The following is a 26,932-nucleotide window of genomic DNA, read 5'->3' as shown; positions in this document are numbered from 1 at the left end:
ATGTGTTTTCATCCAACCTATTTTAGACAAAGACTTATGATTATTGATAAATCTCAATTTAAACTTACAAAGCTATATATTATTTAATATGAACAAATTATTTCTCCTACATCTATATATATTATTATTAATAAATTTATAAACCAATAGTATCTGGTCTTGGGAAAGTAGTTACTTATCTGGAAAAAAAGAGGTAAAACTAAGATTCTTAAAATAAATTTTTTAAAATGTTTACTTGTTTTTTTTTTGGGGGGGGAGGAGGGGCAGAGAGAGAGGGAGACACAGAATCTGAAGCAGGCTCCAGGCTCTGAGCCCAATGCAGGGCTCGAACGTAGAGTGAGATCATGACCTGAGCTGAAGCGCGACGCTTAACCACCCAGGTGCCCCAAAACTAAGATTCTTAAATAGAAGAATCTATTCTGAAATAGAAGCCTCATATATAAAGCAGATAAAAGCAGACTTTTCTGGCTGAAGCAGGATGGCAGGAGGAGGTCCAAAGCTCTGGCTGTCTATGTTACATGGGAAAATGGTGAAGTCAGGTGACCCAGCTACAAGATCTGCACTGATAAAAACATGAAAATAAAGGTGACTCATGGCTCTTAGGGTAACTTTCACATAGCTGATCCTCAAGCTGCCATCTTTGGAACACCCAAGAAACTCCATTTCTCATGGGCTGGTTTGCAAAAGAACTGTTTTTTGGTATGACTTTTATTATTTTATTAAAAAATTTTTTTTCTTTATTTCTGAGAGAGAGAGAGAGAGAGAGAGACAGAGAGGGAAGGAGAGAGGGAGGAAGGGAGGGAGGGAGACACAGAATCCGAAGCAGGCTCCAGGCTCTGAGTTGTCAGCACAGAGCCCGATGTGGGGCTCCAACTCACGGAACTGCAAGATCGTGACCTGAGCCAAGGTCAGATGCTTAACTGACTGAGCCACCCAGCGCCCCGAAAGCAGAATTTAAAAACCATTAAGTGCATCAAGAAAAAAATGAACCCAGACTTTTCCACCAGGCCTCAAAATTTCTGTAAGGCTGTATCTCTAATCCTCGGAGAGGATGCTCTCTGGACCAGGTTTCTACAAACAAGCAGTCAGGCAGCACCAGGCACGAGGTACAGAAACGAGGCACACAACTCGGAGAATGAAACTTCACCGATTCCACAGTCTTGCCTGCGATCAGCACCGCGGCTCAAGTCATGCTGTGCAGAGGGCATAAAGCCAAGTCAACAGGGAATGAGGAAGGGGGGGGGGTGTGGAAATTAAATGGAGTGTTGCTGAACACTGCCTAATTTTTGTTTTTTATAAAATAAATACTAATTCCAAACCTGCACAGTAATAGTAGGAAGAAAATAATTACCAGAGGACCCTGAGTAGCTTTCTCTTTATTTATTTTACCTTCTGCAACTTCATCCAGTAACACAGTAATTTTCTTGTCTTCTAATAATCTATCTTTTAAAAATTTCATGAAAATTCCATTTGCCAACCCAGAATGCTGGATTTCAAAAGCTTCTGCCCCTTGACACCTTAAAAAACAGCAAAAAGACAAATTAAAACAAAAAGAAAGGAAACACTTGCCACATGGGCTTGCATAAATACAGATGAGCTTCATTTGCTTCTCAGCCTCCTGCATGACATCTTAATTAAACAGTTAATCTTTAAGCAGGAACTAAATGCTCTGGTGCTTAGTGAAAAGAAGATGTCAGGATAGGAGGTGCTAAAGTCAATTATTTAAAACTTCTTATCGAGAATATCAAAGAGGAAAATTTATGCCTACATTTCTATGGATCTGTCTAGGCTTTTAATTTATAATCAAAAAGAAGTCATGAAAAATGAAGGCATCTTGAACATAAATATAAAATTTCCTTACGTGGCGTATCCAAACACAATATTGGCGGTGACTTTTAGTGCATCCAAGATCGGGATGGTATCATCATAGTCATTTCTACATAAAAGGGAGGAAGGAGAAGGACAGATACAAATGTGAAAAAAGTTAAACAGCATTTTGGAGAGCTTTAATAATATAATGGAAAATATAACACTGTTGTATTACATATGATTTAAAATTATAGATTCAAAATTCCTTTATCAAATCAGCCACATATTTACCCAAAATAATCCAGGGTTCCTATGCTGCTGAGAGGGCAGATGGCCACATCCTTTCTCTGCTTCGCTTTAAACAGGACCAACATCTGAACTCTGGCATTGGTTTTTGATTGGTAAACGCTGAGCAAGCACAAACTCTGTTTCTGAGAGGAATAATCACTGGTTCTATTCCTTAGTAACACAGTGGCCAACAACTGGGATCTGAAGCCTCAAACATGTGGTTCGGCTGCACTTTCTGTATCTGCGAGACCAGGACTGACAGAAGCCCCACTGACCACGGGTGTTCTGTCAGTTTCTGGAGGAATAACTGAGAGACGACTGGAGACACCTACAGGCATTCCGAAGAGCTGAACCTTCTGGAGTGTGAATAAATACCCATGCCCTTGGGGCGCCTGGGTGGCTCAGAGTTAAATGTCTGACTTCGGCTCAGGTCATGATTTCACGGTTTATGAGTTCGAGCCCCAAGTCGGGTGGGCTCTGGGCTGAGAGCTCAGAGCCTGGAGCCTGCTTCAGATTCTGTGTCTACCCCTCTGTCTGCCCCTCCCCCATTCACACTCTGTCTGTCTGTCTCTCTCTCAAAAGATAAACAAACATTAAAAAAAGAATTTTTAAAAAAATAACCATTAACGGGGCTCCTGGGTGGCGCAGTCGGTTGAGCGTCCGACTTCAGCCAGGTCACAATCTCGCGGCCCGTGAGTTCGAGCCCCGCGTCAGGCTCTGGGCTGATGGCTCAGAGCCTGGAGCCTGTTTCCGATTCTGTGTCTCCCTCTTTCTCTGCCCCTCCCCCATTCATGCTCTGTCTCTCTCTGTCCCAAAAATAAATAAACGTTGAAAAAAAAAAAATTAAAAAAAAAAAAAAAAATAACCATTAAGAAAAATTAAGAAAAAATACCCACGCCCTTTAGTTCCTCACTTTTGTTCTATAGCAAATAAGAAAAAAGTTAAAATCATTAAATACACATGGAGAAAATATATTTTCCTCTAGTGTCCTTCTTGGTCAGTTTCAATCTGTAATTACAAATTCACAAGTTTGGGGCGCCTGGGTGGCTCAGCCGGTTAAGCTTCCAACGTCGGCTCAGGTCATGATCTTGTGGTTCCTGAGTTCGAGCCCCGCGTCGGGCTCTGTGCTGACAGCTCGGAGCCTGGAGCCTGCTTTGATTCTGTGTCTCCCTCTCTCTCTGCCCCTCCCCAGCTCATGCTCTGTCTCTCTCTCTAAAAAATTAACGTTAAAAAAAAAAAATTCGCAAGCTTAGGTGGTTCTTAGAATTCCCAGGTTTGCCTTAGATTTACTTGTCAAGGCTGATATTTACCTCAATCCAATGAGCTTCATTTAACACAGACAGCTTACCTTTTCCTACACATGTCCAACAAGAACACGTTGAGTCCGGTTTCCTTTTCTTGCATCAACTTCAGTATATTTTGTACACAGAGACAGTTTTCAGACCTATATGGATTTGGAGCGTCAACAGGGACCATAAAGCTGTTCCCAAAGTTTTCGTAACCATGTCCTGCATAATATAATAATCCTGGAAAAGAGAAAAAAGGGGTAAAAATTAACTCTAAATTGCACTCTGAATACGCATGCAGCACTCTTGTGCAGTCTTTTATTTTCTTCAAGTTAATGCAAGCTTATTTAAGAGATACCCAACTATAAACACAGTCAATGTTAACTAAGTTTGCACTGAAAATTATTTCGACAACAGTCTTCAAATACTGTATTTTAAACTGACATCAAGATGCTGTCCTGAAGTATGTTTTAGTTCATAAAAATGGTATATTTGTAACCAGTGGTATAATATGGAATGCAGATTTATCTTATGTTATATAAAAAAGAGAAAGGCTAAGGACTTCTTTGTTGACTCGTTTGTCTTCTCCATGAGACCAGGAGCTCCCCCAGGGCAGGGACAGTATTATCTCTATCTGTGGATTCCTGGCACACAGCAGGAGCTTAGTAAGTTTTTAATGGATGAACAAATAAACTTATTTAGATGACTGGTAACTACTAAATCCAGTATAGGAAATTCTATAGGCAAAAAAAGGAAAAACAAATCCCAGAGGCATTTATATACATAATTAGTAAGGGCCATAAAAATAAAAACGTAGTCTTTAAAAAAAATGATTATTTATTTATTTTGAAGGGGGGGGGGGTAGGGCAGAGAGGGAGGGAGGGAGAATCCCAAGCAGGCTCCACATGCTGTCAGCACAAAGTTCCACGTGACGCTTGATCTCATAAACCTCAAGATCGTGACCTGAGCTGAAATCGAGTTGGACACTCGACAGACTGAGCCACCCAGGTGCCCCTAAATGTAGCTTTTTCTAAGAAGGGAAGGAAAATCTGATTTCATGGATTACTACTTTTTTTTTTTTTTTAAAGATTTAAGTTTATTTTAAGAGAGAGTAAGAGAGAGCAGAGGAGAGGCAGAGAGAGAGGGAGGGAGGGAATCCCAAGCAGGCTCTGAGCTGTCAGCGCAGAGCCCAACGTGGGGCTCAAGCCCATGAACTGTGAGATCATGACCTGCGCTGAAATCAAGGGTCAGATGCTTAACTGACTGAGCCACCCAGGAGCCCCATTACCACTTCTTCTTTTCGTTACGAGATATAAATATCATTAATTTTCCATCTAGAGTCTCTTGAATTAATAATCTAAAGTCTACATTCATTTTAGTAGTCCATAGATGAGTCATTTCTTTACTGAGAAACGATACTATAAAAACTGCACCAAACGACTCTGAACATTTTCTTGAAAAGATGTTTGTTTTGGCTGTAAAAAACAAAAAACAAAAAACAAAAAAACCCCCAAATATCAGTATGGGCTTCCTTATAAAAATATTTGATAGAAATATTTGTGATGATACATCCCCCTAGGCACGCAATCTCTAAGGCCCACTGATTTTGCTCTGTCAGCATCCTGGATATGACGACTTCTTTCTATGGCTTTCTGACATTAATAGTAAAAAGGCGCCAAGCTGGGGAACAACAGAGAAGCTACTCCCTGCACCTACAGCTCCAATCCTAGCAAAGAATGTAGCTTCGAACAACTTGCTGCATTTGGTCCTACAGGGCAGAACCCAGGTCTATTTTTCTTGAACTCTGACTAAAATGAGAAAAACGGTTCTTTCATATGTAACATTTCAGGTAAAAAAAAAAAAATGACAAAATGGGGGGCACCTGGGTGGCTCAGAGAGTTAAGCGTCCAACTTCGCCTCGGGTCATGATCTTGTGATTCACTGAGTTCGAGCCCCGCATCCACAAAGCCTGCTTTGAAATCTCAATCTCTCTCTCTCTCTCTCTCTCTCTCTCTCTCGAAAATAAACATTTAAACTAATGACAAAATGGGCACATTCACGTGTTCAGTGTGGGTTTATTCTATCTCATCTGTGTCCTGAATGAAAGAAATGAAAAAGAAAAGGAAGACAAGGTTCCTGCCCCAAGGATCTTGCAACTCATTCAGACCTGCTCATGTTGTTAAAGAACACAGAAAGTCAGCATACAGTGAAATATCATAAATTATGTGATCAAGGAAACCTTGTATGATCTGAGTAAAGTGCACGGAGGAATCGGTGTGAAGGGAAGCAACCACAGGTAGTCTTGGGAGACTGGGTACAATTCGGAAAAGCAAAGAGCAAGGGACGTTATGGAACGGAAACAAACCAGGCGTGGGCCTGGAATGGCAGCCAAGAGAAAGGAGACCAGCCTGGCAAGGAATTAAATTATCCCCGGAAAGAAGAGGGGCACTGACACGAGCATCTTGAAAATCGTGACACAGGGAGTGGATGTAATTCACTAAGCAACGAAGACTGAGTGAGTGAAAAGCCAGCCCGAAGAATGAGAGAAAATACTTGCAAATAGCAGATCTATAAGGACAACTTGTATCTAGAATACATAAGGAACTCTTCAATTCGACCATAAAAAGACAAATAGCTAAGTAAAAAATGGGCAAAGGATCTGAACAAACATTTCTCCAAAGAGGATAGCAAACAAACACACAAAACGCAAAACAGAACAATGAGATCCCACATCACGCTTACTAGGACAGCTTCAATAAACACATAGGCGTGAACACGTGTTGGCAAGGATGTAGAGAAACTGGAAGCCTCATTTACTTCTGGTGGGAACACGCATTGGTGCAAGTAGTCAGCAAAGAGTTTAAGCGGTTCCTCAAAAAGTTAAACGCAGAATTCCCATACGATTAAGCAATTGCGGTCCAAGGTGTATACAGCCAAGAGAACTGAAAACCTACGTCCACACAAGAATGTGCACACGAGTGTTCACAGCGGTGTGATTCAGAATATCACCCAGAGGCAACAACCTACGTGTCCACCGGCTGATGGATGGAAATGTGGCACATCCATACCATGATTATCCAGCCATAAAAGTAACGCAATGACACGGACGAACCTTGAAAACATTATGCTGAGAGAAAAAAGCCAGGCACGGAAAGATTCCATTCTACAAAATGGCTCCAAAAGGTGAATCCATAAAGATAGAAAGAAAAGCTGCTGTTACCAGGGGTCTGGGACAAAGAGGAATGACGAGTGACGGCTAACGGACGTGGAGATTCTTTCTGGGGTGATGAAAATGTTCTGGAATTAGGTGACTGATGTGAATACGCTAAAGCCACCGAACTGTACGTTTCAAAACAGTAGAATTTATATACTTCTTTATCAAGGACAGGCACCCCTCACTTTTTTTTTTTTTAACATTTATTTATTTTTGAGACAGAGGGAGAGAGAGAGCATGAACAGGGGGCGGTCAGAGAAAGAGGGAGACACAGAATCCGAAACAGGCTCCAGGCTCTGAGCTGTCAGCACAGAGCCCGACGTGGGGCTCGAACTCATGAACCGCGAGATCGTGACCTGAGCCGAAGTCGGACGCTCAACCGACTGCGCCACCCAGGCGCCCCACCCTCACTTTTTTAAAGTTTGTGCCACGCCACTCTGCCTTTAAGAGAGACCCACATTACAGTGTCTGGTTTTGCTAACCAAAGGAATCTAAAGAGGACTTTTTTTTAATGATTATTTATTTTTGAGAGAGACAGAGGAAGGGAGAGAGGGAAGGAGAGCATGAGCGGGGGAGGGGCAGAGAGGGAGGGAGACAGGATCCGAAGCAGGCTCCCGGCCCTGAGCTGTCAGCACAGAGCCAGATGCAGATCTCGAACCCACAGACCACGAGATCATGGCCTGAGCCAAAGTCGGACGCTTAACTGAGCCACCCAGGAGCCCTGAGACGTTTTGCTTTTATGAAAAAAAGGCAAAAAGCAGAAATGGCATTTAGTGTTTGTTTGCAGCGAGTCATTTGGAGGCAGAACACAGCCAAGCAGAGAGAGAGGCACCGCCGGCTCCTTCCCCGGGATCCACGCTCAGCATCCCGGCAGCAAACCGCCAGACCTCTGAGCTGTGTCTGGGAGCATCTGGGTTGTATCTCAATGTATCTTGTGCATCCGTCAGCAAGATGTGTCCGGAGGTACCAGAAAAGGCTGTCTGGGCCTGGGAACGCTCACACAGCGGGAAACCTGTGTCCAAAATGGGACTCTCTTCCCCATCGGTCTGTTCACCGCTTCCCAAAGCAAGGTATGCTCATTTGTAACCTTCACGACTCTGCCTCAGTTACTCTCCCTCCTTCCCATCTACCCACATCATGGCAATTCCTCAAGGGTTATCTCACGCTCAGGACCCTCAGCAGGTTATCACCTGGTTTCCAGCTTTCTGACACTTCGGTCTCTCCCTGCTGTGAAGCCGTGTGGCAGCACTCTCTGACACATAATCACACACTGGCTTTTAGGGACACCTTACAGTTCTATGCATATTTAATTTCTTTGGTAAAAATGCTCATAAGAGACATTAATCTTATACGTTTGTATAGCTTTCTCACGGTTCTGAAAATACGTTCATATACGTGAACTGATTTTAATCCACGTAACAATGTTTAAGTGATTTATATCCATATTTTATAGGTGAGAAAATGAAAAAGGTAAGTGATTTGCTTACAATCATACAGCTGATAGGTGTTCCAACTCCAAGAAAAGCATTTTTAATTTTTTCCTCATTATATTAAGGGACTTAGAGTTTTTTTTTTTTTTTTTTTTTTCAACGTTTATTTATTTTTGGGACAGAGAGAGACAGAGCATGAGTGGGGGAGGGGCAGAGAGAGAGGGAGACACAGAATCGGAAACAGGCTCCAGGCTCTGAGCCATCAGCCCAGAGCCTGACGCGGGGCTCGAACTCATGGACCGCGAGATCGTGACCTGGTGAAGTCGGACGCTTAACCGACTGCGCCACCCAGGCGCCCCATAGAGTTTTGAGAGTATAAATCATGTTCTTTATTTTTCGTATCTCCTTCGACACCTAGCATACTCCTTTATCTGTGCTATGGATATATTAAGGAATTCAGTAAATACTTTTCAATGCATTAATTAACAATGCAAACCAATCAGGAGAGAGCTGGATCCAGAGAACTTTCTATAAAGGGTCTGATTTTCAGTACAAACGGTACCATTTCTACAACTGATGTTACTTAAGACAGCCAACCAGGCAGCTTGAGTATTGTCCCCACTGTTATCATTTGACACATCTGCCTCTAGCGAGACGTAACTTGGGAGAAGCAGCAAGTTCAAGGGAAGGTGTAAGCTCCGTCAACCAGGGACACCTAAGCATGGCCTGTTACTTCAATGCCATACGTCCCACTCGGCAATCATTGAAATTAAGGCACTTACAGGAACAAAAAACCTTTCTCCGCACCAACATGACTTATGGAAAGTGGAAGCATTTCGTATCAAAGTCTACATCCAAATAGTATGGCAGGAGATTAAACATTTTTATGTACAACAAACTAGGCCAAATCATTGTATTTTAAGAATTCATCTCTATTACTGCCAATTAATTTAATCAATTATCGCATTACTCAAAGGATAGAGGTACAAAATAGGCATCTTTATAAAATGACCAAAGTATTTTTTTTTTAAGTTTATTTACTTATTTAAGTAATCTCTACACTCAACACGCAGCTTGAACTCACGACCCTGGGACCAAGAGTCGCCAGCCGAGGCGCCCCAAATGACAGGAAATTTAATGTGGTTACAAATCTAATCCTGTCCATTAGACCTTTAGGGAATCCTGTTTCTTGGGAACATGATTTCCAAGGACATAGTTTATTACAGATATTTATTCTCGCCTACAGAGAAGAGAACTGCCGAAACGGAAGACGGTCCCACCGGAGTTGAGCTGCAGTGCACCTAGCACGGTGCTCTGACGAGGACAGTCACTGCCACCACCACTGTCACCGTCAGCCTACATAGCTCTTCCTGTGTGCCAGACACAGTCTGAATAAAGTGCTTTAGTTGTATAGTTATCACCACCTATAATCCTCGTATTTCTCGTAACCAGGCGGTTATATTATCACCCACCTTTTACAGATGGAAATACTGACACACTGAGAGGTTTAATGGTTCATGTAAATCCACATGACTAATAAGGGACGGAACCAGAGTCTGGATGCTGGCCAGGCCAACCACTGTGCTATACTCCACGGTCTCTTTATAAGCTGCTGCTGGCCTTCTAGTTAACTTTACTCTCAGAAAATATAAAATGACAGTGAGCTGGTTTTCCATGGCTTCGCTACACTATCATTTAAAAAACTCCTTTTTTTTTCTTCCAAATGAAACCTTAGGCTGAACCTTAATATATAAAAATATATGAAAGCTGGGGTTCTCTAATTGAGGCCTCGAGTGGAATGCTATCTGGTTCAAACCTCGCACCTAAAGATGCAGACAAACTGGAATTCAGGAAATTATACCGATAATACTTTTACTGTGCCAGGCACGGGGATAATTATTTTACCTTTATTTATTCTGCAATCACTTCGTTAGGTTAGTCTATCCATTTCATAAATCCTTTTTTGCTTATAAAAGTTAAATAGCTTAGTTACGGTTCCACACTAGTCAGCAGAAAAGCCGGAGCGCTGAGCACAAGCGAGCTGACTTAAGGCCCCCACCTCACCACGCAGCTCTGAACTGAACAACTCCTCCAGGGTAAACGAGACTTGGCCACTTTCTGACCAGACTCCAATATCCTTCTCCACCAAAGCACAGCCGAACCGCAGCAGGTGGAGAATGCAGGAAGGCACAGTGTGGGGGGGGATTTCAGTTACTCTCTCTCATAGCCATCTACGTGTGACAACTAGAAACCTTTACCTTCACCTGTCTTCAAGGACATGTAGTAGAGATCAGTTATTTCTGTTCTCAGGGGGTGTTTTTTAGGTTTATATATGTTTTCAAAGTGAGTTACCTACTTTCTGTTTTGGGGCAACTTTTGCTTCTTTTACAAACCCATGGGCAACATGATATAAAAGGGCATAAGCCTGGATGCGTATGCTTTCCGTATCTGAAGTCGTTCGTGCTGAAATTCTCCCACAGCTCTGCCTTGGCCTCCCCCACCCCACAGGCCGTCAACTGGAGGTGAAGGCACAGTGCAGGAGGAAGGCCCCGTGACGCGAAGCCTCTGCCACACTTACGTCTGCATCAGATGTGCCTGATGCCTGGGGTATGCACAACGCTTCAAAACAGAAAACTTTAACATTTATTTATTTACTTAGAGAGCCGAGAGCAAGCGAGCAGGGGAGGGGCAGAGAGGAGAGAGGGAATTCCAAGCAGGCTCTGTGCTGTCAGTGCAGAGACTGATGTGGGGCATGAACTCACGAACCGTGAGACCATGACCTGAGCTGAAATCGAGAGTGGGCCACTCAACCGATGGAGCCGCCCACACGCCCCGATGGTGTTTTTGTATCGGGGCAAAGCCTCAGCACAAGCTGAGCTCTTCTTGCCACAACTTTTTAATATTTCCGGTTTTCTACTTTACAGGCGCAATTAAAAGTTTTGGTTTAAGCTAGACAAAGGACTTAAAGCTAAGGTGACAATTTCAGTAAGAAATGAGAATGAGGGGTGCCTGGGTGGCTCAGTCGGTTGAGCGTCCGACTTCAGCTCAGGTCACGATCTCACGGTTCGTGAGTTCGAGCCCCGCATTGGGCTCTGTGCTGACAGCTCGGAGCCTGGAGCCTGCTTCGGATTCTGTGTCTCCCTCTGTCTCTGCCCCTCCCCCAGTTGCACTCTGTCTCTCTCTCAAAAATAAATGAACACTAAAGACAAAATTAAAAAATCCTTTGAGCCTCATTAGCAATTCCACCAAGCTTACCTCATCATATCAGTCTCATTACAAATAAAAGGCTGAATTTAGAAATTAATCTATTTAGAAATTACTGAAGTAAAATAATTTGAAAGATATAAAAGCTTTCAAACGGATACTTTTTATTTATCACCAGCATGCCTAATAACAGGCCTGGAAATGCCACTTCCCTGGCAATCAAATGTGATCGCACTGCATCACAGTCCCACCCCCTGTGAAATACAGCCCAAATGAGCCCGCCGGCTGGCCTGCCTTTTGTGGCTGTCCTCATTTAAAAAAGCAAGTTACCAAAGAGATTACTTACTCCTGACAACATACTCTGTCTCTTTAAAAAATCTTTACCATATATGTGGTGTTCTTAACATATTTAAATGAGGGAAGGAATAAAATGATTACAAATTTACTGTTAGAATTTTTGTGGAGGCCCACCTTTGACTATGTTTGTGCAGAGCTTTAGTTTACAAACTGTTTTCGTATGTTTCATTCACTAACAAATCCTTGCTAAATTCCAGTTCCCATTAAAGGATTAGAAAATGCCATGAAATAGTTAGAAAAAGGAAACAAACATAAAGAAGGTACATTCGGGTACCTTTCGTACTACACACACACACACACACACACACACACACACACACAGCAATACTGTACATATATGAGTATACAATTGGCCATTTGGCCATTGAGCTTTACTGTACTTCAGCTCTTATCAATAAAAACCAAAATCACTGAAGACTGGAAAGAATTACTCTAATAAGAACAAAAATGTTTTCACAAGAGACATTAAAGTAAAGACACTTGAGTTAATTAGTTATTCACATGGAGCTACAGAACGAAGATCAAATCCATCGTCTTTACAAGAACAAAACTCTTCCTTCACTTCAACAACCTGTTCACTTCAACAATGATCAAATCGGACCATTTTCTGATTTTTACCGCTTAACCTAACTTGTGCAACGAAGAGTGGCTAATTATAAAAACAGGCCTGTAAGTATCTTACCATAAACTCCTTTGTCTAAAAGGAGTAAAAATTCATCCACGGCATTTCGCATCTCATACTCAGTGAGATCCAACAGCGAAACAACTTTGAAATCTAGTTGTCTTAACAAGTTGGTCAACTCGTACACATCCACCAAAGGAGCTTTGAGCTTGGGGTGTTCCCAGTAATTCATATTTCCTATCAAAAGAGCAACCTTGTCCTTTGCTGTTAAAAAAAAGAGAGAGAGAGGGGATTTAAAGGGAGGATATAAAGATTAAGATTAAAGTAAGACCTATGGAAATGGTAGAATTATAACAAATTGTATGCTTTACGAATTAAGATCTTGTTCTAATTTAATTTCATTTTAGAGGTACTACTTTATGTGGAAAACTCCAGTGAGGAGCACAGGCTGATAGACAACAGAGACTAGACTTATTCGTGCTCACTCGGGCCAAGGCTATTGATGAACTGCATAGGAAGCCACATACTTGTACTGAGTTACAACAAAAATAAAGAGTATAATATTCAACTAGCTTTTAGAGCAAATTTAAACAAGCAATGTTAGTAACTGGGTTCCCATCAAATTAGGTTCTGTTTTGCTGACAGCGGAAAAGGCTTAAAAAAAAAAGCAAAAATAAATACCAAAAAGAGGAACAGGACAAATTCTCATCAGAGCAAGCAAGGGGAAAACCAAAGAGGAGAGAAAGGCAGGGACTTAACAAGAACTGTATCTGAATTTTCTCAGCTGATGTATTGTTTCCTTTTGGTTTCTTAAAAAGGTCATTTGGGTGACCTTAGGGATATGTGAAAACTTTTCGTATGAATATCTTAACAGTTTCTTTTCTGACCTCAGTGCAGAGACTCTGCTCAAAGGTGTACTCTTAGACAAAGAATTTTCCTATTTTCAAGGGGCAAAATGATCCACACCGATGCCTTAAAAAGTACCACCTAGCTTTATCACGTGTGTTGCTTGTCCAAAAACGGCTGTAGAAGGCTCGTCTTCAAAACTATACGTTTGCTAGTCGGGGGCGGGGTTAGCGGTTAAAGAGTTGAGGCTGCGCCATGACAGCAGTAACCTATTACAATGTTTTTCTGGAGGGCTCGTATGTGCAGCACAGGTCATGGCAGAAATGTGACGGAGACACCAGGGGGCAGTGAGGAAGGTGTAACAAGAGCACTTGGCTGAAGAGCCACACTGGGTAGGACCTTGAGCCACCTCCCGACACAGGCCAGGACTTAGGTGACCAACCTCTGTCACTAAGTGCTACTAAGTAGTTTATTTATAAATTATGAATACGACTTCGATGAAACTGAAACAGGCACAAATAATCACATTGCTGACGTGATGTCTGCCATACGGAATAGAATTTCAGATGTTTCAAATCATTAAATTGATCAAAACTCTTTGGTGAAATTTCTTTTCTTTCCACAGAACATTTAAATCTAATGTTAAGTGAGGTCTGGAGAAAAACTAGCACCAACTCCAAGAATGGGACTCTCTTAAAGTGAAAGAAAACCCTACTTTGTGAAAAGCCCCAATACTTTTAGGTCATGGTATCTGTATTCTGTATTTACATTCTTAGAGATTTCTTGCAAATTGCTTATTCTCATGAATACACATATTTTAGAAAAAAAATGAAATGATAAACATTAAAAAAAGATTTTAATGCTTTTTTATTTATTTTGAGACAGAGAGAAAGCGGGGGAAGGGCAGAGAGAGAGAATCCCAAGCAGGCTCGGCACGGTCAGCATGGAGCCCGACGCGGTGCTCTGTCTCACGGACCATGAGACTGTGTCCCGAGCCAAAATCAAGAGTCAGACGCTTAACCGACTGAGCCATCCAGACGCCCCTTAAACATTTCTAATTCAGTAAAAAGTCACTTCAAGTCCTATACAAATGATAATCTCTTCTTTTATTCAAAAGAAAAAGGCCAATTATCAAGACTACTTCATTGAATACAAAGACTTCAGACATAAAGTTTCTATTGAACTGCCTTTAGTTCTAAAAATCATTGAAAGGGGCGCCTGGGTGGCGCAGTCGGTTAAGCGTCCGACTTTAGCCAGGTCATGATCTCGCGGTCCGTGACTTTGAGCCCCGAGTCAGGCTCTGGGCTGATGGCTCAGAGCCTGGAGCCTGTTTCCGATTCTGTGTCTCCCTCTCTCTCTGCCCCTCCCCCGTTCATTGAAAAAAAAAAAAAAATCATTGAAAAAGCAGAGGACACTCAGGATAGATTCCAACAGGAGGCAGTATAAAACTTAACCTTTCTTGGATCTTTTTTTTTTTTTTTTTTTTTAGATTTCTTCTTAAATAAACTAGGTATGTACCCTTACACCAAAGTACCCACTCTAGAGCAAGACTGTTACCTGACTAATCCACAGAAAGAAAATTTTCAGTGCTTTTTCCGGGAGCCCAGCAACCCTATCAGAATTCGGACCCATCGATACAGTGACAGCCTCAGTGCAATCTACCTCTAAGTGAGGGGAAGTAAGAGAATGTCTGACTTACATGGTCCAGCCCAAATCATGGGTTCCCAAAGTTATTCAGGTAGTAAAGTGTTTGTAAATCACAGAGGTGATTCTGATGGAATATTATGATAATTTAATTCTAATACATGTTTTAGACTACGTTTTATTGGCAAAACACAAGTATAAGGGATGTACCAGAAAAAATCACTAGAGTCTGGGGGAAAAAAGACCAGTTGTCAAACTGAGCTTGTGTTTGCCAATGTCATTTCCTTATTCACTGGTTTTGTTACTTAGAAAGAACACCTGGTACAGTTTTCAGAGGGCCAGGGTTCAGCAACTTGAGAACTCTGTGGCTTAAAATCTATGTATCAATAGTTGACCACAGCTCTTTAAACAATCTTCCCCAATGATAAGTTTTTAATAGCCAATTCCTAAAATGTCGCAGGGCATTTTCTCGAGTTTAATGGTAATGAAGAGGATGGGTAAGTAAATCTTACCTTGCCCAATCTACTTGTGAAGGACAGGTGAACTGGGGTGTATTTGGGATGAGAAGCAGACCGCAGTGGTCAACACAGAGATGACAAAGACCCATTCCGGGAATTGGTCGTAGGAAGGAAAAGGAAAAGCCAGACTTCAGAGATATGACAGAACAAGAAGCGGTAAAATGCAAAGCTGGGGAGAGAAGAGTGAGGAATCAAAGACAATTTCAAAATAGCAACTACATAAGCAATTCATGATGGTTTTCAAGTGATAAAAATAAATGGAAGAAATCTTCTGAAGAAAAACATTTACTGTAAGAGCCACCCACAATTTCTTGAACACAAACCATTTATTGGAAAAAGGAAACATAAATGCCAGTTGATTAAACAATAGAATAATAAAACCACTTCAGAAAGGTATTTTAACTACATGATCCCAGGCATCTTCCAAAGCTTAATGCAATATATTCTTTAAAAAGCGACACAATGTTAGAGCATTCGTTCCACATCTAATTATTCTAATAGTGTGTTACTCATCTCATCCAAAATAAATAATATTCAGGAGCTCCTGGAAAAAAACTTGACATAGATTAAGTGCTATTAAAAAAAACCAAAAAACCAAAAAAACACAAAACACAAACCTTTGGCTACCAAAAATGGAGTACTAGCCCCAAATCTGACAGAATCTTTTCATCTCTATGTCCCTCAAAATAAAGTCCAAGTTCCTTAGCCCATGCCTACATTTACAGATGTGGTAGAAGAGAACCTCCGAGCAGCCACCCCATCCTTGCCCTCAGCAAGGCTCCGACCCCCGAATCTGGGCTGCCCTGTGATTCTCTTTGAACAGCATAATTTGGCGAGACGATCGCCAGTTCTGGGTCTAAGCCTTAGGGAGTCCTGACGACTCCCGCTTTTGAGACCCAGCCACAATGTAAAGAAATTTAGCAACATGGCAAGACCAAATGGGGAAGGAGGGGAGGAAGACAGAGAAAGGGGGAGACAGTGAAGCAGGCCCGAGGCTGTACAACAGGAAAACGGGGGGGCACAAGCACTCTGCCAAGGGGCAGCCACTATTCAGCCGTAACTACCGGTCAAAAGCTACCACTTTTCAAAAGAACCTAGAAATCTAGATTTTTATATAGTATCTGATTAGTGACAAATGATTCTAATGGTTAAAAAATACTCTATGGGCCCCCTGCTCCCTCCAAAAGTTACCCAGTTTGTGCTGTTTTCTCTGTGGCCTTTGGCAATCTGTTGCGGGCTACCCCTCGGTTTGAATTTCCACCTCTACGCTGATGATGCTCCTGTGTCTCTAATCCTGGCCTTCCCTTACAGCTCCAGATCCATACATACAACGGCTGCTGCCGCCGGCTGCTGTGTGTCCTCACCTAACGTGATGCAAATGCCTCAGACGGGTTAGGTCTCAAACGGATAGTCACCTATCCCCTGAATCTTGCTTTTCATTCTGTGTCCTCTAACTCAGTGGGTTGTATAGCTGCCCACCTAGTGGTCCAAGCAGGAATCCGAGCAAGCATGGTGACGCCTGTCTACTTTTTATGCCCTACAGCAAGGTGATAAGAACAGCTTACTGATTCTATCGCCTCAAGATCTTTTGAGTCTGCTTTGTCTCCTGCGTTCTCACTGGTACTATCTTAGTTCAGATTCTCGTGATTTCTTATCTAGACTACTGACTACTGCAACGGTCTCTTAACTTTCCTCCTAACCAAAAAAAGAAGAAAAAAAAAAAAAAAGAAAAGAAAAGAAAAGAAAAAAAACCCCAAGAACATCACTGCCCTCCAGTTTACTTTCTATGCCTGTACAAGACTGGCCTTTAAGAGACACAACTCTCAGCCCTCTACCAACAAGTCTCCTTCCAATGGCTTGCGAGACAAACGGGGCTCCTCAAGGTCTGGTGTCTTCCGACCTCTCCCCCGCTTTCTCTTTGTGCTCTAGGGGACTGTGTGTTGTTGGCTGTCCCCAGAATACAACACACTGGCTCACTGTCTACAACTGTGTGCTGACGAAACTCTGTTCCGTCTGGCAGGTCTTTCTCTCCTTTAAAACGTAAAGCTGCTATCGCAACCTCTCCGCTGCTTCTCCAACCGCCAACCCCACCAAGCGATCGTATTAGTATTCATCACTTCTCTGTAACACGTACAAGTTTCTTGTTTACCTACTTGTTTGTCTGCGTGTTGCCAAAACAAAGAAATCCCCCCCAGAGAAGCTGGCTAGGCCCCAGAAACTGAATTCATAATCTCTTTAAGCCCCATGTGCTGTAATTTCTTTTAGCAATATCCAAAATAAAACATCTGGTCTCGACGTCATTTAAGTATTTGGAACAGCTGCCAAATTAAAATGTCTCGAATCCCTTCGTGATCACCATAAAAGCGGCGCAGAGTTGTATTTTGGCCAAGCATTTTAAAGCTCTACTCACCCAAAGGCTGATCACCCGTTTGCTCTTCATGGTCTACAAAAAGATAAAAATGCAAGAAAGATAGGATGTTATTGTCGGTGATACAAGTATCTGCAGGGTTAAAGATACACGGAACCAATGAGCAGCAGGATCGGCAGCAGCAAAGGACAGAATGTGGTTCCTAACGGCTAACCAGTAATTTTAAGATTTTCAGACTCTTGATAAACATACCTGGATGGGCAGAGTTAGACTCGGGACAGGGGACTATTTTCGGAAATTCAGCACCACGGCTGGGGGTAGGGATCTTTAACAGGCCGCGTAGAAACCAGTCTGAAGACGGCGGGCGGTGGCACCAGGCACCGGCAGAAGCGCCGAACGGTTTCTGAACGTCTGCCGGGTCCTGTTCTGCGTGCTTTAAACGTAACGGATTCAAATAAACCTCAACTCGTCTCCGAGGTGTATCTTTCCACCATCACATAAATAAGGAATCCGAGCACAGGGAGATGAAGCAGCTGGCTCAAAGGAACTGAGCCAGTCAGCCTCGTTCCATAGTCCGTGCTTTCCGCCATCTGTATACCTAGAGCCAAATACCTCCCACGCCCAGGACCACGCGGGAGAAGCCACAGGGAAAGATGGAGTGGAGTCAGCGATGTGTCCACCACAACACAGGGTAACTCTGTTTGCGTTTTTAACAGCACATATAAAACGCCGGAGCCTGTTACAAGTTTTTAAACGTTCTCTTTTTCAAAGGCTCACTTTGGGGGGCATCTTTTGATTCTTGAGGAATCAGGATACAATGAAAGAGGGGGCCAAGAAAATCTCCGAGGCTTAGCGGCGGTTTCTCATAAAAGTTTTCCCGAGGTAACTTCTCACAGTGTTCACTGAACGGCAAGAAATAAGAGGCCAATTTAGGAAAAGGCCTAATTCTGTGTGGGTCTGGAGTCTGAAGCACAGTCCCACGAGACTCCTCAGCAGGACAGCACCCCCCTAAGGGAGGCAACCCGGTCTGTCTAATTTGCATCTGCGTAGGGGGCACGGCCCCGTCACTGCTCACAATGGCAGACGCTGACTAGTCAAATATGGGCAGGAAACTAAGCAGGCTGGTTATGGTGCTAAAATCATGAGAAATGACCTGCCGAGAAGTAAGAGGGATCGCTGTAAATATTCAATGATGTAGTCGCCTCCTTCAACTGTTTGTGTAAGGTTTCATTTCCAGATACTTTCACAGGCTCCATCACTGCCTTTCAGGATTTCAGGCCCATGCTGACGTCCCCTGTCTTGACGTGGTCCTCAGCACTACTATGTGTGTCACCACAGCGAAGGCTTTCCCGTCAGCTTCGCTTGTTCAGACATCTGATCTGGTCAGAAGTGGCCAGGGTGACGGAAACTTCTGCTGTCAGTCTCTTCATGGTCAACGACCGCCTGTATCTCTGTACAGCACCAGTGATCCTCTCTTGCTTCAGAGAAAGACAAGCCACCCGACTAGCTCAGGTGTGTTCTATGATTGAGCAACTCTGAACTAGGTCCCAGGAGTCTGGCAAGTTCGGAAACGTTACCCCCGTCATTCTTTCAAAGACCGTTTCTTGCCTTTCAAACTAAAGATCACGCACTTCCCCCTGTAACTGCCTTTTTAGGCCACAGAGTCATGTACACAATGATAAAAATATACGTTGATATTTTCTGTGGCTGCAGCATGCTTCTGTCTGTACAGTCTTGTAATCTAGAATATTTTCAATACTTTCGCTTGCATGAAATTATACTTCATAGCAGTACCAATTTCAATCCTCCACTGTATTACTTTAGTAAAGAAAAAAGTTTAGTAGTACCGCCGTGGCCAAAGAATATCTACAGTACCTTTAAGTTGTTACATTCAAGTTAACATTTTACATTTATATTACTCACCAGGGCATCCGAGATTATTTAATTCATCTAAAATGAAGTAAGAGAAAATAGATTAGTTTTAAATAATCAAACTGCCCACGTGGCACAAACAGTCAGACCAATCAAAGAGGTAGGTTTCAAGCTATTCAGGCATGTTCAGTTTAGAACTTTCCAAACACCTTCCAAGAGGAGGTGCGCAAGCAGTGAACACGGAGAAAGGCTGCTGGGGTCAGCGAGGACTTCAAAGTCATGACTGTGCTCCCTGAATGGCAAAAAGCTGAACAGACTCCTTCATGATGTGTTCAGAGTTTTAGCTATTCTGGCCTTTGGGACAAAAAAGAGTCAAGGGATAGGTCTGTGGCCTCAACTGTAAACTTACTGAAACTAAGAAACAATCTCAAATGATTTTTTCTTTCTTAAAAAACTCTTACTTTTCCAACAGTTTGAGGTTTACAGAACTAATGTGAAGAGAGTAAAGAGAGTTCCTGTAAACACCAGTTTCCCTATTTTAACGTCTTGTGTTTAGTAAGGTGTATCTGTCACAACTAATGAACCACTAATATTCTCTCTCTCTCTCTCTCTCTCTCTCTCTTTTTTTTTCCAGGACCCCATTCAGGACACCACATTACATTTTCTGGTGCCCCTCTGGGTTCTTTGTTGTGGCAGTTCCTGAGCCTTTCCTTGATTCGATGGCCTTGACAGTTGTGAAGATTACTGGTGAGGTGCTTTGTAGCCTCTCTCTGTTTGAATTAGTTGATGCTTTTCTCATGGTTAGACCGATGTAATGTGTTTTGGAGGTACAGTACTTTCAGAATTATTAACCTGCACTCTCTGCCTAAAGGACAGATAAAATCATCTAAGCAAATACCCATGACATTATAGCCATCTGTTTCTCCTTTGTAAATCTTATGAAGATGCCAATTAACACGAACAATAAACTATAAATGTTACATTGTTCATGTCATGAAGGAACTTATTCTTCTCTGTGGTGTAAAATCAACTAAAGAGTATCATCAATAATCACTACATCAATTGTACAGAGCTCTCTACAATTTCTCTTGCTTCTCTTACAGACGTCATTCATTTCTAGTTACTTGGGTCAGCACCTTGTTCTTCCATCCCCTCTTCACTTTACATTTGTAATACATTTAGATTCTTTGGTTACATTCAGCATTCCATCCAGGGATTCCCCCTCCTCTGGCCTCCTACTAAATGGTTTTAAAAACTTGCATGCAAGTATTCACCGTTACGATGAGCATACAGAATAGTTTCACTGCCCTAAAGAAAATCCTGAGCTTTGGGGCTCAGTCGATTAAGTGTCTGACTTTGGCTCAGATCACGATCTCATGTTTCGTGAGTCCGAGCCCCGGGTCGGGCTCTGTGCTGACAGCTCGGAGCCTGGAGCCTGCTTTGGATTCTGCGTCTCCCTCTCTCTCTGCCCCGGACTCATGCTCTGTCTTCTGTCTCTCAAAAATAAATGTTGAAAAAAAAAAAACAAAAAACCCAAGCTTCACCTATTCAATCCCCACTTTTGTCCTGATTAAGTATCTTTAACAAAATTCATAAAATGAAGTAAGTAACATCATATTCTGCAGGCTAAAAAAACCAAAAAAGATACGAAGTGGGACACTGTTAATGGTATGTGTCAATCTGCCAATTAGAAAACATCTCAACTTTCACGCTCTTTGAGAAAGAAAAGTTGGATCTAATTTTTCCATTGGAAATTCCTGAAGTAGTTGCGTAGTTGGATCTTCATCTCCAAGCGTGCTGAGAGGATTTGTGGGAAAATCAGAATTTAATAATGTTTGCCATTGTGAAAACCACAGAGAATCATACAGGCACCCCATAGCAGCACCCCAGCAGGACGGTGATTTCCATGCATTGCCCTAAAGCCAAACAGCAGTGCTAGTGTGTACGTTAGTTCTTAGAGATATCCAACGTTAGGAAGGTGGAGAAAATCATGCAACCAGGCAAAAAAGGAGTAAGAGGAAGAGGACGAGTTTGTTAGGATTTCTTCACAGAACCTCTCTCATGTAAGGCCCCTGTGGACAACAGGACTGGGATCCCTTTATGCTAGAGAGTTCTTGGTCAAAAGTATGCTTTGGGACAAGACCAGTAATTACAGCACTTCAATGTGACACCACAGAGAAATGAAAGACAGGAAAATCTAGAAACCAGAAGATTTAACATCATTTTTTTTTTTTTTTTTTTTTACTTTACCCGCGTGGAGCCCAAGGTTAAGTAAAAGTGTAAAGCAGGAATTGAAAAAATACTTTGCTATCTACAAATCGAATTTCGTGAAAAATGTGATATACTAAGGGAAGGAGGTAACTTAAGTATTCCAATTTACTCATTAGAACTTATACGCAATGCTTCACAGAATTAAAACAACTTAAAAGCTGATGTTGAATTCTTGTCCGGTTCTCTTTATACACTATGACAAAGATGACACAGTGGATTCATCTATAGACTTGTAGCTTCAAAAATGGATCTTCATTCGTAAAATTGTTTACATTGAAACAAATATCAGATACCGGACAAAACATGTGCTCCACAAGAAACTGCCTGTCCTGAAACTCTCGTGGGAAACTCTCGCGGAAAGCACGTTCACATCGGAGCAGCACGCAACCGTGGCTAAAAGGATGGGTGCGATCATCCAAATGGCTATCCATGATAGTTCAGCCATCCGTCTCTTTAACAGACTCTATAGGTAAAAATTAACATTAAGAATTAACTGCACGTATTTCCTATTCAGAAGATGTGCAGTAATGCTACGGTATGCGATAGAAGGTCAACTGGAAATTAGTCACGTGGAAATTAGTTACGTGTGTCCGTTTGACAGTGTCGCTGGCAATTTACGAACCTTAACACTGAGATACAGTATCGTTCAGCGAAATCTCTTTCTTATAGCTAGTATTTTTTCCATCGCTGCACTCAGCAGGCTAGACAGAGCACTCCACCGCTCCCCAGAGGAACCAGCATGCAGGGTATTCGGGTTCAAACCAAAGGATTACGCTACCTTCAGTGCACTCCACTGCATCTGTTCTTCCTTGTTCCAGAGAAAACAAATGTGAATACAGTGTAATTCATGCTCTCAGGAAGGGCAGCCATCAGGTAAACAGAGAAATAAATATCATACAAATATGTTGGCAAACCAACACGTGCATCGACATCTCCTACTGTGGACGACCTCACTATAAATGCAGTAAGCCTGAACAGAACAACTCCCAAATTACGAACTTCATAATGTGGATTGTTGGTTGGTAATCAATCATTCTTTCCTCTCTAGGTCTGTAGCGCTCCGTTTTAAAAAGACGTGCTGTTGAAACTCTTTGCCCACTTAAATCAAGATTTTGATAACTAAAGTTTTTAAAGAATACTTTTTTCCCCACAAACGTTTATGATTGTGAAGGAAGTATTCTCTCGCGTTTCTATATAAACAACGTAACTCCTGAGACTTAACACACCATTAAATAGAATGAGGTAAAAAGTAGCATTTCCGGGGCTTAAATGTTTCATTTTCAATAATTTGTATTGTACTCCATTCGTGAGAACACTGAGTAAGACTGCTTACCTATGATGATTTCTACCTTCTTGCTATCTTGACTGTCTCGATCGTTATATACGTGACACCAGTAGGTCCCTTGGTGTTCCAGATCCACATAAGGCACCTATTATCAATATTAGAGCACACACACATTTCCTTCTCAATTTTAATCTAAATTGGCTTGGAGAAAAAGTTATTTTGAAGTCAGGAAAAAACCTACAACATCTCAGAGGACTTTAGATATTCTTACATCATTTCCATTTATTAGGTTAAATATTAGCAGGCAAATATTAGTGACTCTAATACTGGTGAGTTAGGCGCAATACTATCTGACATTTTAGTGTAAGCCCTTAGATGTGGGCTAGTGTTATGTTCCAGTACTTTTAAAAATATAAGAATCAGTTAATATTGAACAACAAGGGACTTGAAAAGAAAACAAGGAAAACATGACAACTCCCCAAAGGATATGAATTTTAATGTCTGTCTTAATTTTTAATTATACTATTTATTTTCTGTTATCAACACACAAAATACGCAAATAACCAACTTCCTACCATGTATAGCTTTTTTGTCTCATGTATTAATGGTGACTCATTTTTGAACCACTGGTAGTGAGGAATAGGACTTCCAACAGCAACACACTGTAAAAGCAATGTGCTTCCAGGCATCAGCTTTTGGGACCTTGGTTCAACGCAGATTTGCAACTTGGATTCAGAGATGCCATCCAAACTCCCTGAAATTAAAAGAAAAATATCACTGAACATAAATAAAATCTCTAGGTTAACAATACTTTTTTCCTTTTAACTGAAAAAAAAAAAAAAAAGTGTTTTCAAGTTAATTTTTTGTAACCCTTACTAGCCTCTCCCCAAACTCTGTTTCATAAAACTGTGGCACTTCTAGAAACACTAAGAGATGTTCTGCGGATAAAAGGATGCTGCAGAGGGGCGCCGGGGTGGCTCAGCGGGTTAAACGCCCAACTCTTGGTTTTGGGTTCAGGTCATGACCTCACAGTTCGTGAGTTTGAGTCCCGCATCGGGCTCTGTACTGACGCTGCGAAGCCTGCTTGGGATTCTCTCTCTGTTCCTCTCTCTCTGCCCCTCCCCTGCTCTCTCTCGGTCTCCCTCTCAAAAATGAATAAAAACTTTTTAAAAAACTAGAAAAAACAGGATGCTGTAGACAAGTAAGTTTGGAAAATTCTGGGTTAAATACAGTTACACAGGTTTTTTATTGCAGGACTTCTCAGAGCTTTAATCATTAGTATGCTTTGTGTATTCAAGAAGGGAAAATCGTTCAAGCGGTTTTCACATGTGTTTGGCCACAGAATCTTTTTGGTGGGGGCAAATGACTTATTAACACCTTGAGTGATATTCATATTTCAAACAGAAAGTGCTACATTCTACTGTTTAGCTTATTAAAAGGAGGGGTTTTGTTCTCAGCATGGAATAAATATGGATGGACTATCACTAGCATTTCTTCCTGAGGTAGACACTAGAGAGCGTTATTTATTGAATGCTCGTGTTGCTCTAAGGTCCTCGAGGAAGGAGGTCTTACCGGTGTTAACACAGCCCCAAGTCTCTGTCCTGAAAGTTGGTGTCTCACACACGGCAGGTGATCAGTCTTTGCTGAACAAATAGGATTTCATGTACTTAACTTTATTTTTTTCATTTTTCTAAAACAGTTTAATTCAAAAAAGGTGAAGACTCTGACAAAATCAGGGGGAGGGGCGAAACCCAAAAAAGCACACCGTGGGAGTCTACTGGCTGGGTCACAAACACCGCCATCGAGAAAGATATTTAGGTTTAATACAAATTTGATACAAAGAAAATGGGAAAAAATACCTCTATATGCTAAAAGCAATTAGGCTTCACAAATAAGGCCAGCGAGGCTATTTTATTTTTTTGACACCTTAATTCACCAGTGTTCTTTCTCTTATTTTCTTTTATACTCTCTTTTTAGTTCTTCTCTAATATGGGGAACTGGCTGGAAACTCTACAGTTCACATCCTCTTATCAACAAAGAGAAAGTAAACAGGACTAAAATGTACAAAAGAATGTACTGGGATGATATCATATAATTAGTTTTCTCATATACACACGTCACCTTTTACTCTGTTCAATGCTTTTTGTTCTACACAACACACACAGTGTAACAGACAGCACGGCCAGCGTCTGGCTTTCCATCGCACTGCCTTTGTCTCATGCTTACGTAAGAATGTAAAATCCCACCATGTAAATCATACATACATGCTTCATGCTAGACTCAAATGTCCTCTGCATGCAGAGGATTTCACTTATAAACATATTAAAGTTCATTACATGCACAGAAATATTCAAGAAAGACAAAAATAGTTCTCTTCATCATGACTATTTTTAGAGACTGTTTATTCAGGTATAGGAAAAGCTACATGGAGACAGAAGAATGGAAGACAGACTGGTAACAAAGTCTGTTTCCCAACCTATTCTTTTTGTCTGGCAAAATGACAAAGAATATGGTTCTTGACTGTGAGTGTGAATAAGAAAAATAACATCTGACAGCGACTCTTTAGAACAGACTGAGTTTTTAAATCAATACCAGTTACTGGACTAAGTAGATAGATGACAAGGACTAGAAAAACAGTCTGATTGAAACACTTTACTGCAGTGAACGATACGCGCCCTTTCATGTCAACATCGACTCCAGAGGTTTTATTCCACAACACAGTATGTTCAGAGTAATACGAGTGTTTGGGAGAAAAATATACAGTGGAGAAAGAAAGAGAAGAAGTTCCCAGAGGTCAGTACCAGGGCCAGTCTGAGGTTCCAGGTCGCCATCTTAAGGCATCTACATATATGTATATATGCGTATACATATCAACCTTCACCGAGAAGGAATCAAAGCACAGGAGATAAAAATCTTAGCAACTGGTGATCTTCTATTGGTGATAAGTACACATGTGAGCTTCCGGTACTATTTTTTTTTTTTTTTTTCCCAACGTTTATTTATTCTGGGGACAGAGAGAGACAGAGCATGAACGGGGGAGGGGCAGAGAGAGAGGGAGACACAGAATCGGAAACAGGCTCCAGGCTCTGAGCCATCAGCCCAGAGCCTGACGCGGGGCTCGAACTCACGGACCGCGAGATCGTGACCTGGCTGAAGTCAGACGCTTAACCGACTGCGCCACCCAGGCGCCCCTTCCGGTACTATTTTTGATGCTATGAAATTAAAACATCTGAAATAAAGTAAGGCGATTCCCATTCCAGTATTCAATCTAATTTATCACTTACCCTGGAGGTTTCCTGTTACTTCTGTGACATCACAAACATCCAGCTGTGACCACTGGCTGAATTCAAAGGTGAAATTGTTATTAACTCGACAGACGTAAAAGCCTGCATCTTTCACGTGCACGGTGTTAAAAATTAGTTCTGATGCATTTCCGTTTGGAATCTGTGAAAGAACCAGTAAGAGAACGTAAATGAATGACTCATCAAAACACGCCTTATAAAGTGTGCTGTGTAAAAAAATGTGTTGATTTCCTTGGAGCTTTGAAAAGCGTATCTTTTCTCAAGTCCTGAAATATTTTTTACTTAAAAAAAAAAAAAACAAAAACCAAGCAACATTTTGAGTAATTTAAGATTAAAGTCTTAGAAATCCACACTCTTTTACAAATGCATGAACCAGAGAGTTAAGCTCTCTCCCATAGTTCTTCCCCAAACAGAAAATCGTCTATTTTGTCATTTAAAACTGTTCAAATCATCAGTATTCAAAGAATCTACAACGGCAAATGTATAAGTAACACAGAAAGTTAGGCCTGGCTATTAATTTCAGTTATGGCCAAATTAGCTGCGAATACACATAAGCAAGTTTTTTGTTTTTTGTTTTTTTTTTACCTTGAGACCCTAATTTTTCATCTGCAAAATT

General features: G+C 41.6%; 1 protein-coding gene across 2 annotated transcripts in view; it reads right to left on the bottom strand.

Annotated features, from left to right (window-relative positions):
- The window catches only part of MALT1 (MALT1 paracaspase), a 58,084-nt gene that overhangs the window by 7,711 nt on the left and 23,441 nt on the right, over positions 1-26,932 (bottom strand). The window contains exons 4-13 of one of the 2 annotated variants that reach the window (XM_045458306.1): positions 26,299-26,458; positions 23,590-23,768; positions 23,063-23,159; positions 22,508-22,537; positions 19,510-19,536; positions 17,629-17,661; positions 12,271-12,474; positions 3,446-3,623; positions 1,862-1,936; positions 1,390-1,517 (exon numbers count right to left, since the gene is read on the bottom strand). In XM_045458306.1, coding sequence (XP_045314262.1) covers positions 1,390-1,517; positions 1,862-1,936; positions 3,446-3,623; positions 12,271-12,474; positions 17,629-17,661; positions 19,510-19,536; positions 22,508-22,537; positions 23,063-23,159; positions 23,590-23,768; positions 26,299-26,458 — 1,111 coding nt within the window. The remainder of the gene's footprint in view (positions 1-1,389; positions 1,518-1,861; positions 1,937-3,445; positions 3,624-12,270; positions 12,475-17,628; positions 17,662-19,509; positions 19,537-22,507; positions 22,538-23,062; positions 23,160-23,589; positions 23,769-26,298; positions 26,459-26,932) is intronic. The other variant, XM_045458305.1, reaches the window with a different exon arrangement.

Source organism: Leopardus geoffroyi, chromosome D3 (genome assembly GCF_018350155.1).
Source record: "Leopardus geoffroyi isolate Oge1 chromosome D3, O.geoffroyi_Oge1_pat1.0, whole genome shotgun sequence".
Classification (NCBI taxonomy): domain Eukaryota; kingdom Metazoa; phylum Chordata; class Mammalia; order Carnivora; family Felidae; genus Leopardus; species Leopardus geoffroyi.
This window is presented reverse-complemented; position numbering and strand designations above follow the sequence as displayed.